This window comes from Sapajus apella, unplaced genomic scaffold (assembly GCF_009761245.1).
Source record: "Sapajus apella isolate SASKATOON/1434 unplaced genomic scaffold, GSC_monkey_1.0 scaffold86, whole genome shotgun sequence".
Classification (NCBI taxonomy): Eukaryota; Metazoa; Chordata; class Mammalia; order Primates; family Cebidae; genus Sapajus; species Sapajus apella.
The window spans coordinates 7,338,687-7,355,930 of record NW_022437026.1 but is presented as its reverse complement, the minus strand read 5'-3'; the positions used below and the strand labels follow the sequence as shown (position 1 = coordinate 7,355,930).

At 49.9% G+C, this 17,244-nt stretch overlaps 1 protein-coding gene and 1 pseudogene across 2 annotated transcripts in view; one reads left to right on the top strand and one right to left on the bottom strand.

The window, feature by feature from the left end:
• VWF (von Willebrand factor) overlaps positions 1 to 17,244 on the top strand; it is a 171,836-nt gene that overhangs the window by 70,078 nt on the left and 84,514 nt on the right. For both annotated transcript variants that reach the window (XM_032254537.1, XM_032254536.1), the window contains exons 16-18: positions 2,331 to 2,571; positions 8,542 to 8,636; positions 11,314 to 11,474. In XM_032254537.1, the coding sequence (XP_032110428.1) occupies positions 2,331 to 2,571; positions 8,542 to 8,636; positions 11,314 to 11,474 (497 nt within the window). The remainder of the gene's footprint in view (positions 1 to 2,330; positions 2,572 to 8,541; positions 8,637 to 11,313; positions 11,475 to 17,244) is intronic.
• LOC116534263 lies at positions 14,381 to 15,318 on the bottom strand (annotated as a pseudogene).

Here is a 17,244-nt window from a genome sequence, read left to right as displayed (position 1 = left end):
CAGGGAAAACCAAGGAAGGCTTTTTGGGGGACGTGTACTTGGCTATGGTTTTAACAACCCCTCTGCACTTCAGTTTCTTCCTTAGCGTTTGCTATTTAGAAATTGGGGAAAGTAATGAGGAGTGAATGAGATGCTGCTTATGAATACTGTTTGCTTGTCCACCAATGTTAGAAATGATGCATTATCAATACGCTGCAGCATCGGCAGGATTTCCTAGTTTAGGACGTTCTCCCAGAACGCTAAGGGTCCACTGAAATATTCTTTAATCTCTCACGAACAGCCATTCTTAACATCCACCGAATAGAACAGGGGAATTGGGCTGAGGCTTCTGTAGTGGGGATAAGGTTCGGTTAAAGAATGTCCTGACTCCTGAGGCTTTATGATAGAGCAGAAAGGGTGATGGGAAGAAGCTTTCCCTGGTGACTTTTAAGCACAAGAGGGATCTGCCTCCAGGGGCTTTTGTGACAAGAGACTAGGCTGGCCAGATGGTCTTAGGCTGTCTCTTTGCACCCAAGGCAGTTGGGCAAGACTCCTGGGTTCTTGCCCCCTATCCTTTCTTGACTTGGAGAAGAGCTGAGGCTCAGCTGTGCCCTCCACACATACGTCATTTACTCTTCCAGGGAAAGGAATGGAGCTCCCTAAACGAGTGAATCTATTCCTAAGAGGAGGTCATACCAACTGGGGACATTGAGGGAGCACAGACTTACCATGTAGCTACTTTGTGGGATGCTGTGAGGAGATTCAGGAGAAGCACACACTTTTTTTGTCCTCTTGCAAATTGGTTGTGTTTCCTTTGGGAAGACAGGACCACAGGCTTTCTGAAGGCAAGGACCAGGTCGGACCATCTCTGCTTCCCTGGGCCTAGCATGGCTCCTGGCAGGCAGTGGATACACAAGCCGGGTCTGCTAAACTGAGATGCGCATTGTTTCTTTGGGGAAGAAGGCTAAAGGAGAAACGTAATAAGGCTCTAGCCGGCGCTAGAGATAGCCTATCAGAACCAAGCAAGCTCTCGAGCCTAGCTGCTCTTTAATAGGTAAAATGTGCCCTTGTCTTCGTAGGCTCAGGGGATTGAAAGACATCTTCATCTTTATTGCCTAACACATCCCATCTTCACCTACGCTCCCTCAATAATCATCCAATGACCCAACCTTTCCTTTCTTGCTGAGAAAAATCAATGTCTAAAAGGATTAAAGAGCCCCGCCCTTCCCAGCAACCTTCAAACACCAGGTGCAGGGGGGTGGCAGCAGCGGGAAACTGCAGGGTCTCTCCAAAGGCCCCCGATCCACTGCTCAGGCTCATAGCCAGGGCTAACTTTTATGGCTTCTGTGAAATGCTCTGCCAGTGGGTTTCTGCTGGAGCAATGAATTCTAACAGAGCGGGGAAGGATTCTCATTGTCTCAGAAGAAGCATGCCCAGGGTGAGGTTCTCATTTCTTGGGCAGCAGCTGGTCCGAGAAAGGGAAGGTATTTTGAAAGGGCAAAGTGCTCCCCATACACCTTCCCTGTCCGCCCTACCCTGCCCATAAGGATGTTGCTATTCCATCCACTGAGGATACTGCCCAAGGTCACATAGCCAACTAGTGGTGGGTGTATTTGGAATATGGAGCCTGTTCCCTTAGCTGTGTTACTGCCTTGCTACACTTCTTCCTAGCTCGTCTTTCTGTATTTCTCTGTGGGAGGCTAGGGAGGGTGAGGGCTGCGGGCGGATGGGTGCTACCTGTTTCGCTGGGGTAGGTATGAGTGTCCCTGCTCTTTGGGACCTGCATGTCCCCAAAGGGACTGTTTTCTTTCAAGAGAATGATGGTTATGAGCATGGGCCGAAGAGAGCTAGGTTCAAATCCTGCCTCTGCTTCCTTTGTGAGGTATACCCTTGACAAGTCACTCAGGCTGAGCTTCCTGAAAGGAGGTGATGAGAGCTAACTCAGCGTGAGCCCATGTAAGAGCAAGGTATTCAGTAGGTGCACCGTAAATGATACCCAGTATTGTCATTATCATCACAGAGATGCCCTACCCTGTCACGCCCAGTTCTTCTTAATATTCACAGCTTCAAAACATGCCAGGATTTCTCCTACCTCCTAGGCTTTGAGAATTCAGAAATGACTAATGCACATTCCCTCTGTTGAGGAGAGGAGAAAATGTGTGCCCCCATCATTATAATGCACATTTGCAGGCTGAAAAGTACAGTTTTGCTCATAGTGGGAAAGGAAGTTGGTAACCCTACAGATATAATTGTGTGTGTGGGGTCACAGCTGCAAGGGGTGGTAAGTCCTAGAACACAATCCTTGCTTTGCAACATTCCCGCTGAGGCCTTACTCCTCCTCTCTCCTCTAGAGCTGAACTGCCCGAAAGGCCAGGTGTACCTGCAATGCGGGACCCCCTGCAACCTGACCTGCCGCTCTCTCTCTTACCCGGATGAGGAATGCAGTGAGGACTGCCTTGAGGGCTGCTTCTGTCCCCCAGGGCTCTACATGGATGAGAGGGGGGACTGTGTGCCTAAGGCTCAGTGCCCCTGTTACTACGATGGTGAGATCTTCCAGCCTGAAGACGTCTTCTCAGACCATCACACCATGTGGTAAGTGCAGGCAGCAGGGTGAGGGAACTCCGAAACAGCAGAGCTGGAGACGTAAACGGGCCCCCAAGACCTTCACTTCATGGATGGGTAAACTGAGGCCCAAGAAAAGAAGTGACTTGTCCAGAGTTGTACAGCAAGTCAGAAGCAGAGCTGGGATTTGGTCCAGGTGTTCTGGCTTCCTTACTACACAGGGAACTAGGATTCCTGGCTGGCAGTAGGAATTCTTGAGTTTTATTGCCAACTATCATGGGTTAGGCCCCATTTCTGGGCTCTAGGTCTCAGTTTCCCTCTTCTGGAGCAGTAAAAGGGAGATCGCCCTGTCACACTCCTTACCCGCCTCCTTGCAGTATCCTCAGGCTGAAGTCTTTGAGCGGAAAGAACGTGGACCACAGCAGCACTGCCTCTGTGGGGTTTGCTACCCTGACCTGCTTCATGCACTTCCCCAAAACGCTCCAAATCCTGCTTGCTTCCTGCAGCTCTTTGCCTAGGCCTTTTGTGATGATCAATTTCAACAGAGTTGCCATGAGTGTAGAAGAAATTTACAACAGGACATTTGTTGGACAAACACTTACTGTCATCTGTTCTGTCTTAGTTCTGCCTAAGAATTAATGATCTAAAGATGAACCAGGCTGGAGCAGTGGCTCACATCTGTAATCCCAGCACTTTGGGAGGTGGAGGCGGGAGTTTGAGAGCAGCCTGGGCAACATAGGGGGGCCCTGTCTCTACATGCAATGAAAGAAAGTAGTTGGCGTGGTGGTGCATACCTGCAGACCTAACTACTTGCAATACTGAGGTGGGAAGATGGCTTGAGCCCAGGAAGTCAAAGCTGCATTGAACTGTGATTGTGCCACTGCATTCTAGCCTGGGCGACAGAGGGAAATCGTGTCACTTAAAAAAAAAAAAAAAAAAAGAAAGAAACAGATACAATACCTGATAGTCTATTAGGGGACACCAGTTAAAAATGTCCTGATTATGGAAAGTTTCAGACAGACTTAAAAGTAGAATAGTATAAGGAGCCCCAACGTATGCATCCCCAGCTGCGGTGATTATCAGCATTTTGCCATTTTTATTTTGTCTACTGACTCCTCCCCTGTGTGGCTGGAATAGTTTAAAAAAACCTGTGAATGTTATATCATTTCACCTACAAATACTTCAGTACGTATTTCAACAAATAAGCACTTAAAAAAGTAAACATCGGCCAGGCATGGTGGCTCACGCCTGTAATCCCAGCACTTTGGGAGGCCGAGGCGGGTGGATCACGAGGTCAAGAGATCGAGACCATCCTGGTCAACACGGTGAAACCCCGTCTCTACTAAAACTACAAAAAATTAGCTGGGCATGGTGGCGCGTGCCTGTAAGCCCAGCTACTCAGGAGGCTGAGGCAGGAGAATTGCCTGAACCCAGGAGGCGGAGGTTGCGGTAAGCCGAGATCGCGCCATTGCACTCCAGCCTGGGTAACAAGAGTGAAACTCCGTCTCAAAAAAAAAAAAAAGTAAACATCATCATAATACCATCATTAACCTGAACATGAACAATAATTCCTTAATAACATCTAACATTCAATCCATGTTCGTTTCTTTTTGATTTTCTCAAAATGCCTTTTATAATTGGTTTGTTTCCATCAAGACCGGAACAGAATCTACACATTACATCTGATATAAAACTCTTCCTCATCACTCCAGTGAGATTAATTTGAAGCCCCTCCCAACTTGTTTACCCAAAGTAGGTTGTTTACCCTTCCATTGAAACACTCATCACTGTTGGACTTGGCTGTCAGTCAACCGTGTTGTGTCTGCCCTCTAGACTGTGGCCACCCCTGGAATAGAGACCACATCTTAGGTCCCGATCTCCAGCCCCTAACACAGTCCTGGCATAAAGTAGGTACCCAAAACATGTTTTTTGAGATGAAATAACTGTAACATTTTGTAGATGTGTCGTATCAGAGACATAAAAATCCCTACTCATTCAGAAAAAGGGAGGATCATTTCCATGTGGGAGGAATTAGGGAAAACTCCGTGCCGGAGGTGGTTTTGAGCTTGGAGAGGATTCCAGCAGCAGAGGTGGGCTGGCAGGATGGAGGAGGGTTGTTTTGAGGTAGAGCAGAGGTCTCGGGCCTAAATGCACAAGGAGTACTCCACAATCCCCAAGGTAAGTCCTCTGGCGCGAACACGTGTTGTATGAAGAACGACTAAGACTGGAGGGAAGTTGGGATGAGGTCCAGGGGTCTTCAAAAGGAGGGGGTGAGCACTAATGCTGGAGCAGTGGGAATAGGCCCCTGGAAGGTTCTCAGCAGGGAGCAAATAGGATCCAAGAGTAGCTTCAGGGAGTGGGTTTTGGGAGCTGCATGAGGTGTGATGGTGGAGAGAGCATCTGCAAAAAAACGTTGACATAGACTGATAAGAAGGTAGCGAGGCCCTGGAACATAGCAGTGGAAATGGAGGGTGAAAGCCAGAAGCCAGAGACGCTGGGAAAGCAGATGGACTGGTGGGACATTTGAGAGGAGGAGGGGCTGTTGCAGATGGCCCTGCGGTTCTGAACTGGCATGCCTGTGAGGACAGTGATGGCAAGAACAGCAAGAGGGCCCTCTGGAGGTAGAGGGCAAGTGACGGCCTTGGTTTTGGCCTTAGTGACTTTGAGTTACCATCTTGGTGAACAAATGGAATCAACAGCTTGAAATGAGTGTGGAAGGTGAGTGAGAGATTGGGGCTGGAGAGAAAGGTTTGCGTGGAGGTGATGGTCACGGCCACAGGAGTAGCAAGGATCCCTAAGGGGAGTGGGCCAAAGGGCAGAAAAGAGCACTGAGTCAGAACTCGGGGGAATGCTCGGAGGGCAGGAGGAAGAAAAAGAGGATTGCATGTGAGAGGCCAAAGATCAAAGGCCAGTAAAAAGGGCAGAGCCAGAGCAGCGCGTATCATGGAAATTAAGGGCAGAAGGGAGTAAGGACACGCTCTGTGGCTTCCATCATTTGGCCTTAGCCCAGTGCTGTTTTGCTGTACTTGTCTGGCTATAATTTTCAAGGAGTTTCTCTCTGGGGCCTCAAAACAGCGCTGTTGGGCAGGCAGGGCTTGCTATTTTAGTAAAGCATTTGAGGCATAGGGAGATGATCACTTTCCTAAGTCAGCCAACAAGTGACTAGAACCTAGGGGTTCTCGAACTCTCCCTGTAACCCTGAGAATAGGCGGATGGATCGTGATGAGGTCATGGGGGCCCCCCTGTTTCAGTGGTGAGGGTAGAGCCTAGGCTGTAGGAAGCTGGTATGACTGGCAGGGGCAGCAACTGTTGCTGGCTGTTTCACTAAATGAGGGCAGGTGTGAGATGGAGTGCACTGGCCTCTGGGTGAGCAGGGCTGGGGAGTGACCCTAGCTTTGGGCACAGGGTTTGACATCCGTGACCTCTTCGTGCCTACATCCGCTTCCTTGTCTCTTTCGGGCACCAGGGCTGAAAGCGATTGAGCATCTTGTCTTTCCACTTCATTTAGAAAATTGGGTTTCACGGAGAAGGTGTGTCAGAAGGACCTCAGGGCCTGCGTGCAGCTATTTATTTTTATTCTTTAGACAACACACGGGAGAATGAGCCTCACTGAGCAGGTGCTAGCTGTGGCCGTGAAAAGGTGGCAGGAAGGTGGAACACAGTGGCCTGGAAGTTCTGTGGACCACGTGCTCGGTCATCCCAGCAGCCATCACAGCGGAGGGTTTATTCTTCTGCAGACCAGGCTTAGGGCTGGAAGTTGATTTTAAACCTGTCTTCGAGGCTTTTTAGAAAATTAAGCTTTTGGGTCATGTCCAAATGACAGATAGAACATGACGTTTATGGGGACGGGGGGAATTTGCTCTTTTAAAACTTGGTATTAGTTAAGAACCAGAAGGCGGTACAGGTGCCACATGTGCTCAGAAAGGGAAGGGCTGATTCCCTTGTTCATTCAACAAATATTTATTGAACAGCAAGTGGATTAAAAATGTTCAAAATTATTACAGCCAGCCGGACAAGGTGGCTCACGCCTGTAATCCCAGCCCTTTGGCAGGCCAAGGTGGGAAGATCACTTGAGGTCAGGAGTTCAAGACTAGCCTGTCCAACATGGTGAAACCCTGTCTCCACTAAACATACAAAAATTAGCTGGGCATGGTGATATGCGCCCGTGATCCCAGCTACTTGGGAGGCTGAGGGAGGAGAATCGCTTGAACCCGGGAGACGGCGGTTGCAGTGAGCCGAGATTGCACTGGTGCACTCTAGCCTGGGCAACAGAGCAAGACTCTGTCTCAAAAAACCCAAAACAGGCCGGGCACAGTGGCTTACGCCTGTAATTCCAGCACTTTGGGAGGCTGAGGCAGGCAGATCATGAAGTCAGAAGATCGAGATCATCCTGGCCAACATGATAAAAACCCATCTCTACTAAAAATACAAAAATTAGCTGGGCATGGTGGTGGGTGCCTGTAATCCCAGCTACTCAGAAGGCTGAAGCAGGAGAATCATTCGAACAAGGGAGTCAGAGGTTGCAGTGAGCTGAAATCGGGCCACTGCACACCAGCCTGGTGACAGAGGAAGACTCCGTCTCAAAAAAACCCAAAAAACAAAAACAAAACAAACCTAAAACAACAAACAAAACAACAATAAAAATCATTGCAGTCAGAGAAATGCAAATTAAAGCAATGAGTATGACCTCATGCTAGACTGGAAAAATTGGATGTCTGGATAATGCCAAGTATTGGCAGATCTGAGGGGCATGGAGGCCCTCGTCTGCTACTGTAGGGCGTAGACTGGCTCAGCCACCTAGGAGAGCATTTGGCACAGCACATGCCGGTCAGGTATTCACACCTACTGTCCCTGCACTTCTGCTCTGTGCAGATAGACTAAAGAAATCCTCACACATGTTCATTAGGACACGGGTCTGCAGATGTTCAGCACAGCTTTGTTTGTGGTGGTGAGGAGCAGGTGACAACCTGTGTCCATCACTGGGACACTGAATAGGTAAAAGGTGTATTGTGTAACAGAAGCCACAGACAAGTGGTACATGTCTTAACAGGGGTGAATCTTACACAAGGTGCTCAATAGGAAAAGCAAAACACAGTGTGCTATGTGATGTCATTTATGTAAATTAAGCATACATGCATACAAAGCAACCACACACATTTTATAAAAACATAGTCAGTCAGCCAGGAGACTTTTGCATAGGCCAGGCGAGAGATGCTAGTGTCTTGTCTCATGACAGTGGAGATGAAGTGGATATGAATTTCAGTGACATACAGGAGGCCAAGTCCAAGAGCGTGGTGGTGGATCAGATACAGAGGGTGAGGGAGAAGACAGTGGCAGGGATGACCCTGGGCTTCCGGTTGTGGGGCTAGTTGGATGGCGTCACCACCATTCAGTGAATCCGCCCTGGAAGAGGATCGGCTTTGGTGGGGGATTGTGTTTAGTGTTGGATGTACCGAGTTTGAAATGTTTTTGAGACTTACTGCGTTAGTGAGACCATGTAGGCATTTGAGTATATGCGTCTGGGGTTCAAAGGCGCAGTCCGAGCTGCTGGTGGAGGTTTGTGAGTCACGTCTGTGATTAGAGCTGGGGGTGTGGAAGGCAGCAGAACGTGAGAAGAGGAGTGAGCCTAGGACGGAGCCTGGGGAAGGCCGATATTTCAAGGCCAAGCAGTGGGGGCGCGTGAAAGCTGAGGCCGAGGAGGAGGAAGCAGGGAAGTGGGAGGGAAGCCTGCAGAGATAAACATTTCTTTTTCTAGAAGACTGGCGTGGTCAACAGTGATGAATAATGTTGAATGGGATCAATGAAAAAAATCACTGAACAAAATCCCATGGGATTTAGTGACATGGGGATCACTCACTGGTGATGTTAGCGAGCTGCGCTTCAGGAGGGGTTCTGGGACTGGGACCTGGTTGGAAGGGGCAGGGAGCGGGAGGTGAGGATGTGGCAGCGGCGAGTGTAGACCAGTCTCGTGAAGCTGGGCCGTGATTTTCCTCTCTGCAGCTACTGTGAGGATGGCTTCATGCACTGTACCATGAGTGAAGTCCCCGGAAGCCTGCTGCCCGACGCTGTCCTCAGCAGTCCCCTGACTCACCGCAGTGAGTACTGTGCCCCTGGAGGGCCCTTTGGACTCCATCCTGCCCACATACCTCACATGTGGAATGGGGGAGAGCTGGGTGGCACCATCTGATGTGTGTGTGCATTCAGGCACGGCTCTGGCTCCAACCAGGATCACTGCAATTTCTGGGTTTGTGTGAGGGACCGTCCGGCCAAGACGTGTCTTTGCATGTGTAAATCCAAATCATTGAGGCAAGAAGCATTTTGTTTTGTGTAGGGGGAAAGACTTCTGTGCAAGCAGATGGATCCTATGAGACCTCTAGTTTGCCCATGGTGACCTTAACCCAGTGAATAGCTGTGAGTGAGCTGGTCGCCTTGACTGTCATGACAGTCACCCTTCTTGTATGGCCTCTTGTTTCCTGTGGACTTGCTGATGAAGACAGCTTTTTCCTTAGAAAGCTCTTGGATGGATTTGAAAGAGAAAAAGGGAAGGGTTGGGTCTGTTGCTTTCCATTCGAAGGTCCTGGTGGCTGCTGTACTGTCTTTTTTTTTTTTTCCAAGAGTCTCGCTCTGTCACCCAGGCTGGAGTGGAGTGGTGCTGTCTTGGTTCACTGCAACCCTCCTGGGTTCAAGTGATTCTCGTGCTTCAGCCTCCCAAGTAGCTGGAATTACAGGCACATGTCACCACACCTGGATAATTTTTTTTTTTTTTTTGTATTTTTACTAGAGACAGGGTTTGGCCATGTTGGCCAGGCTGGTCTCCAACTCCTGACCTCAAGTGATCTGCGTGCCTCAGCCTCCCAAAGTGCTAGGATTACAGGCATGAACCACCATGTCTGGCCTGCTGTACTGTTTAAGGACCAGGCACAGCAGGGAGAAGGTGCTGACCTGAAATTAGGGGATTTCACGTTCACATTTGTGGATCACAGGGGCCTTATTTGCTTCCAGAAGGCTCATCCTTGCTTAGAAAGGACTCTTCCAGTGGGAGAGAGATAAATGTCTGTCTTCAACCTCCAGCCTGGCTGCTTCTCTCTCTGCCTCTCACGTTCCATAAGGTTCCTTCTGTTCAAGGGACCCAGTTCTGTGCCATGCTGCTTGCTTGCCCCGTGTGAGAGGTCAGGCTCCCGGCATGACTGACTGGGGAGCCTCGATTTGGGCAAGATCCTGAGGGCGTGGGTGGCTCAAAAGTTGAGACCAGAACTTGTGACCTCAAGGTCACTCCATCCTTCTGCGTCTCCCTTTCTCTCCCTCTCAGAGCATTTCCCCCCGACCCTCTCTCTCTGTTGCGTTCTGCCTCTCAGACCTCCCTTCAGTGCTGCTCAGAATCTTCTACTCTGGTCACTGGAAAATGTAGTATTTTTCAAAGTCAGGAAACTCCCTGGGATTCTGTGCAGATTGGGAGAGGCCATTTAGCCTCTTGGAGTTTCAGTTTCCTAACAAAAGTTTCTGTATAAAAATAAGTCTAGAAATTTTGACTTTTTGCCCCCAGGAGCTAGTAGGGGGTACAAATGCTATTAAGTGCACCTGGGCTTTTGAAGGGAAGGGGCTGTATCGGTCATCTGCTGTCAGCATTACCCAGTCAGCCATCGATGCCTGCTAATTTCCAGGAAACAGGATGTCAATGAGCAAAGCAGGCAGAAATCCCTGGCTCCATGGAACGCATGTTCTAGTAGGCCCAGTGGCTTGGGGAGGACCGTGAACAAGTGAGATGTGCAGTGTATCAGATGGTGAGAAGAGCATATACAGGGCGTCAGAGGGAGGGGAGACCGGAGTGTCGGGATGGAGTGCTGCAAGTGTCGCAAATTCAAATGAAGTGGCAGGGCAGGGGCTGACGCTTCACTGGATATGGGCTCTGGGGTACATGTGCACGTCCTGCATCCTGCAGGATTGTTGCATAGGTACATGCATACCACAGTGGTTTGCTGGCTCCATCCCCCACCCCGTTGCCTACATCAGGCATTTCTCCTGGTGTTATCCCTCCCCATCCTCCCTGCCCGCCCCACTGTTCCTCCCCTCTCCTCCCCTCCACCCCCTCCACTTACTCCAGTGAGTGTTGTTCGCTTCCCTGTGCCCAGGTGTTCTCATTGTTCATCACCCACCTATGAGTGAAAACATGCGGTGTTTGGTTTTCTGTTCTTGTGTCAGTTTATTGAGAATGATGGTTTCTAGGTTCATCCATGTCCCTACAAAGGACACAAACTCATTTTTTATGGCTGCATAGTATTCCGTGGTGTGTACGTGCCGCATTTACTTTGAAGTAAAGACCTCTTTTAAAGATTGTGGTCACACGCCCTTTTCTCCCCGCGTTAGTGGTAACCATCTGGGAATGATTCTGTTGGGAAGCATTACAACTCCTTTTTAGCCCCAAACTCAGGTCTTTTCAAGCCTGAATCTGGAAATTTCTGCAATGCATCCTGATTTAATGTAACCTGCTACAGTGGGGTCAAGGGTGACGACAAGTGTGGGACATCAGATGAGAGCTGGGGTCAGAATAGGTGCCACCAGTGTGAGCCAGAGGTCAGAAGCCCAGGTGAGCAGATGAGGCTGCCCTCCCAGTCCCACACAGGGACCCCGGCTCAGGCAGCAGCAGGTCCCAGCGAGTGGGCGATTCTGAGTCTCCTGAATTAAGTGACAGCATCCAGGGGACCAAAGGACAGTGTGGAAGGTAGGTCCATTCTCTCCTTCACTAATCACCTCTTTGCTTTTCCTACCTTCAAGGCAAAAGGAGCCTATCCTGTCGGCCCCCCATGGTCAAGCTGGTGTGTCCCGCTGACAACCCGCGGGCTGAAGGGCTCGAGTGTGCCAAGACATGCCAGAACTATGACCTGGAGTGCATGAGCACGGGCTGTGTCTCCGGCTGCCTCTGCCCCCCCGGCATGGTGAGTCACCAGGCACAGAGCTGGCGCCTGCCCTTCAGTTTCCTGTAGGCAGGGATGAGTGAGGGGCCTATGGAGCCGGAGAGAGGAAGAAAGAGGGGCTAAAGAAGGATGGTAATGGAGGTGGTGCTGGTAATGGGGGCTTGGAGGAGGGAGGCTCTTCTGTGGCAGAGTCCGCTGCCAAAGCCAGGGAGGGGGTGTTAGGAAAATGCCTGGGGCTGAGCCTCATGGGATCTGACAAAAACAGAATTCAGCTTACAGGAGTCATAGGAAGCAAAGAATATCCAGAAAATACCTGCAAGTAAAAACAAGCATTTCCACTCTGATTTTCCCAGGAGCTGCCTTCCATGCTGTGAAAATGGAGGGACACACATATATTTGCATATGATTGACATATATGCGTATAACTTTCTATTTCAAGAAAAGACAGTGAGGTACCTGCCGTGTCACTAACAGGCCATGGGCCCAACAGGTCTCTTCCCCATCGAGAGCCTTGTTTTCCTCACCTGTAACGTGAGTCGTGAGGTCTTTGCCAGCTCTTGACATTCCGTGACTCCGGTGCTGTGACTGAAAACAGGCATGGAGGCCACGCATCCAAGGCTGTGCCGGTTTTTGACTCCGTGGGTCCCGCGTGGATCTTCTGCTGGTGGCAATGACCTGAGCATGCCTGCTCCTCCTACCCTCCCTCCCCAGTCTAATCTGAGGCCAGGATTGTATTACATAGATCATGCATACGTTATTCTTGTCACTCCGAAGGATGCAACTTCTGGATGTTTCTCTTTCAAATGCATCCTGTCTTCTTGTTTTCCCTGACCCCAATTCCTTATACCCAAAGTCAATGGTGAGGGGTTGGGGCAGGCCAGAATGGGAGAGGGTGGCTCTTGTGGAGGAGACTTACTGATGCCCAGGGCTCTGCTTGAGGGGCAGGGTCCTGGACTATGGGACCTGTCATATTCTGCAGAGGGAACGTGGACCAGTTACCAGTGTCTCTCAGGAAGGCTGGGATTGCAGCGTGTGAAGGACAGATGCTTTCTTTTCTATTTCCCCTTCAACTCTTCCTTCTCCCAAACAGAGAGACCAACACTCAGTAATTCTTCCCTCTTCTGCCTTAGCCTCTGAGGGCTTTGGAACTGTCTTTTCTGATGAGGAGAGCTAGGGGTTGGCCAGTGAGCACCTTTGAACCAGAAGGGTTGTTTGGTGCCTTTGCCCAAGGTGAGTATCACGAAGGGTCTCTAAGGTAGGGAAACTCAGACCTGGGTAGGAACAAAAAACAGGAGAGGGCAGGGGAATCTCCTCATTGCGCTTCTTATCCCTGGGGCCTCTTACGCAGTGTCTCAGAGCTTTGGTGTGGTGGAGGCATAGATCATTGTTTACCATACTCAGCAAGAAAAGGAACATCACTCAGAGGACTGTGTCAGCATTGGACATGCTTTGAAATGAACTTTTTTGTCATGAAGGAAAAAATACAGATAGGCTTAAATATTAATAACCACAATAATTGCATTACGATTCCAAATCCCAAGAGGAGAGTGAGACCTCAAATGCAGGGTGTGGCTGTCCCGTTAGGCGCTCTGTTGGCATTCCTGAAGCATTGGGCATGTGTTCTGAGGACAGCACTTGGATACCTGTCACATGACGAGGTGCCTTGCACTCCCGCCACAGGGGATCATCAGCTTGCAAGTTCATATTGTAAGAGATTGGGTTATTTTCACAACTGCTTCATTAGGATGCCGGCGAATGTGCAAATTACTGAGGCCAGATTTGACAGAGCAGAGAAGTCCGTGAAATTTATTAAGTGTGCGCAGCATGCTGGCTGCAGCACGGGACATGTGTTCTTGGCTGTAACACAAAGAAAATGGGGCTGGGCCTGGAAACGCCCTGTTTGGGCCCATCTGATGGTGCCGACGTTACCCCCAGGGCGTTTCTCTGTCCAGCCTGTCCCATGTGAAGTGGCAGGGTTGTGGAATGTCACTAAGGGTTTGGGGAGGAGGTCATGGGTTCTGCATTCTTCTGAGGCCTGGAAAGGGGAGAGGGAAGTGTCTTTTTTCCTGGGGGCAGATCTGTGGAGAGCAGAAAGAGCACCGAGCAGGAATGGGGTGCAGAGGGCAGACCTGTCAGGCCAGGCTTCCCTGCTCTCCCACTCTGCGCTCTTGCACAGTCCTTCAGTCTTTACCGGACGCCCCGTTACCTCTTGTGTTATGTAGACACTTAATTCCTGTTCCGCCTCTGTGATACATGGCTGTGAGCCCCAAGATGTGTGTGAAAGCACTTGAAAGCCAGAGAGTGCTACAGAATTGTAGGAATAGCTCGAATTGTTTTTGTAACTATCCAGGGCTGTCTCAGAGGTTGCACCCATCGGTTCTTCCTGCTGTCCATCCAAAAGACCCGTGAAGGATGCTTTTTCTTAGATTTCCAATCGGCTGTGGACCCATGCTTTTGTAAATACAATAAAAATGAAACAGAAAGCAATGACAAAAAATAATATGATCCCACCCAATTAAAAAATATTTTCTTCTTTTAAAATATTTTTTTTGAGACGGAGTTTAGCTCTGTCACACAGGCTGGAGTGCAGCAGCTCCATCTTGGCTCACTGCAACCTCTGCTCCCCGGTTCAAGCCATTCTCCTGCTTCAGCCTCCTGTGTAGGAACTACAGGGGTGCGCCACCATGCCCAGAAAATTTTTGTATTTTTAGTAGAGATGGGGTTTCACCATGTTGGCCAGACTGATCTTGAACTCCTGACCTCAGGTGATCGACCTGCCTCGGCCTCCCAAAGTGCTGGGATTACAGGCATGAGCCACAGTGCTCAACCGTGAGTGGTAGTTTAATGATCACTATTACAGTAATTTCATGGTGGAAAACTGAATCCTGCTATGAACAGAGGTGCTGCTGGGAATTAGCACACACCGGAGCAACTTTTTTTTTTTTTCCTCCCTCATGTTTATTTGTACAAATAGCACAAGAGGACCCCAGCCCCATGCAGATGGCAGCCCTGGGGGGTCGCATCAGTCCTTCTGTTCTCACGTTGGCAGACAGAGATATCTACTCTGAAGCCTTTGTAGGGGCCTGGGCACCTTTGGGAGCCTGAGCTGGAACTGAAGCTGGAGGTACAGCCTGGGCCTTGTTTGGATCCTTGGACTTGGCCCTGACTTTTGGCCGGCAGAGCCCGAGCCCCTTGGCAATGCGTGCACGAGCATGCTCCCCAAGCTTGGGGTGGGCAATGTAGGCAAGTCGATCGAGCTTGCGGCTGACACCTTCTTTGGGATCTTGGGCTTAACCTCCTTGGGCTTTTTTTTTTTTTGAGGCGGAGTTTCACTCATGTTACCCAGGCTGGAGTGCAATGGCGCGATCTTGGCTCACCGCAACCTCCGCCTCCTGGGTTCAGGCAATTCTCCTGCCTCAGCCTCCTGAGTAGCTGGGATTACAGGCACGCGCCACCATGCCCAGCTAATGTTTTTTGTATTTTTAGTAGAGACGGGGTTTCACCATGTTGACCAGGATGGTCTCGATCTCTTGACCTCGTGATCCACCCGCCTCGGCCTCCCAAAGTGCTGGGATTACAGGCTTGAGCCACCGCGCCCGGCCCCTCCTTGGGCTTTACGAGAGCCTTGATGGCCTCGGCACGTGCACTCATGGCCTTGGCATTGTTGGCCTGCATCTTCTTTAGGCCCTTCTTATTGTGCTTCTTGGCAAAGTGCATGTTCCTCAGGAACTTGGGGTCCACCCCCTCAAGAGATTCGTATCTTTGTGATCGGGGTTTCTCGATACCATTTCTGTGCCATTTTCGGGACTGGTTGTGTGTTGTGTGGTTCTTGGACTTGGCCATGTCTGCGCCTAAGCTGCGGTTCCGGAGCAACTTTTTAGATCCCAGTGTTCACTTTCTGAGACCCACTGGGTCGATAAAATGAGGAGGTTGTGCTAGAAGAACTTCCAAGCAGTTTAGAAATTCCTGGAGTGATGCTTGTCTGAAGCGTCTGTCCCTTTAAGTTAGAATAGTACCTGCTCCCACCACTAGGTGACAGCAAAGCACAACCCACTGCCCTGCTCACCCTTCCGGAGTCCGACCACAGTGGTAATTCCAGGACCATCACGGCGGGCAGAGGAGAAACCCTGAGCTGGGTCAAGCCTTCATAGTTGTATAGCGGAAATTCTGGTCTCCTGCTCAGGGCTCCCCCAGTCTGAAACACTGAAGGCTCTGGTGGAAATGTCCCACTGTCGGGGAGATGCTAACTTACCCGTTGAAACCTAGCCGTTACGTCTCCCAGACTGGCACCCGGGTCTGCCAGTATTAGGGGCCTCTTGGCAGTGAGAAGTGTGTTTATGTTCCTGATCCCAGGATGTCCAGTTTCCTCACTGGCCCCATATGAAGACTAAACAGTTGGGCACCACTTTTTTTTTTTTTTTTTTTGAGATGGAGTCTTGCTCTGTCACCCAGGCTGGAGTGCAGTGCCATGGTAACTCCAGGATCATCACAGAGGGCTGAGGAGAAGAAACCGTTAGGCCCAATTGCAACCTCCGCCTTCTGGGTTCAAGCAATTCTCCTGCCTCAGCCTTCTGAGCAGCTGGGACTATAGGCACATGCCACTATGCCCAGCTAATTTTTGTATTTTTAGTAGAGACAGGGCTTCACCATGTTGGTTGAACCAGGCTGGTCTCGAACTCCTGACTTCGTGATCCACCAGCCTCAGGCTCCCACAGTCCTGGGATTACAGGCATGAGCCACCACACCCTACCAGGCACCGCTTCTTAAAGTTCAGAGCTTGGGTTCAGGTGTACACCCAGAGGCGCCTCACATGGGGGCAGTGCACATTTTAAAAGGTCCAAGGAAGAGCTTGTGTCAGAAATATCTCCTACGTGCTCCACAATTTGTCACTCAGTCAGGCTTACTGAAATATAATAAGCAGAAAATTCATTTTGGTTAACAAGCGAGAGGCTTAAAAAAAGCGGAACTTTATAAGTCCTCCTAGGAAGAGTCCCCACGCTGAGCACGAGTTCTTTCCTCAGATTGCTGTCCTCCTAGAAGACTTCTGGCTGACTTCAGCTGTTTTGGCCTGAAAGTACTCATGGGGTAGGAGAATCAGTGAGTGGCAGTTGGAAGGTAAAAAAGATTTTGGGGAGCGGGTCACGATGGTGTTTATATGTGGGGAGTTCAGGGACAATGGGGCCTTTTCAGAAAAGGTAACAAAACCCATTTTTTTCCTACTTTATAATTTTTCTTGCACTGACCAGTATGTAGGACCATGTTCTCAGCTCAAGCCCCTTCTGACTGAAGATGTCATGAGGTGATGAATGATGTGATGAGTATTTCCGCCATGCTTTCTTCTGAAGTTTTCAAGGGACATTCATAGACTATCTTAGTAGCCTTCTGATGCCCCAAAGGGATTAACACTAAGCAGAGATGGTCCTCTTCATGTTAATTGTGAGGTTTGAGTGACTTGCCACAAAATTCGGTCAGGGACTGCTGCACTGGCCTGCCCCGCTTCTCTGCACAGCTCCTCTCTGGGTTCCTTCCATCCCCTGAATCACCCCTTTATTTCTATGCCTTTCTACCTCGATGAATTTCTACCTCCCTGAATGTCTGTAAGGCTTTGGGATTCTCTGGGTGTTTTTAGCTGGGCTGTTGTCACCTGCTGTTCTCGCCCAAGCCAGGAGCCTCACGCTGTGGCCTGAAACCCCTTTCCTCTCCTTTAAGGCTGTGTTTGGCTCCTCTCCAGCTCTCTTATGGACCTAACTCACACCACTGTGGCTTTCATAGCAGGTCTCATTTAATATCA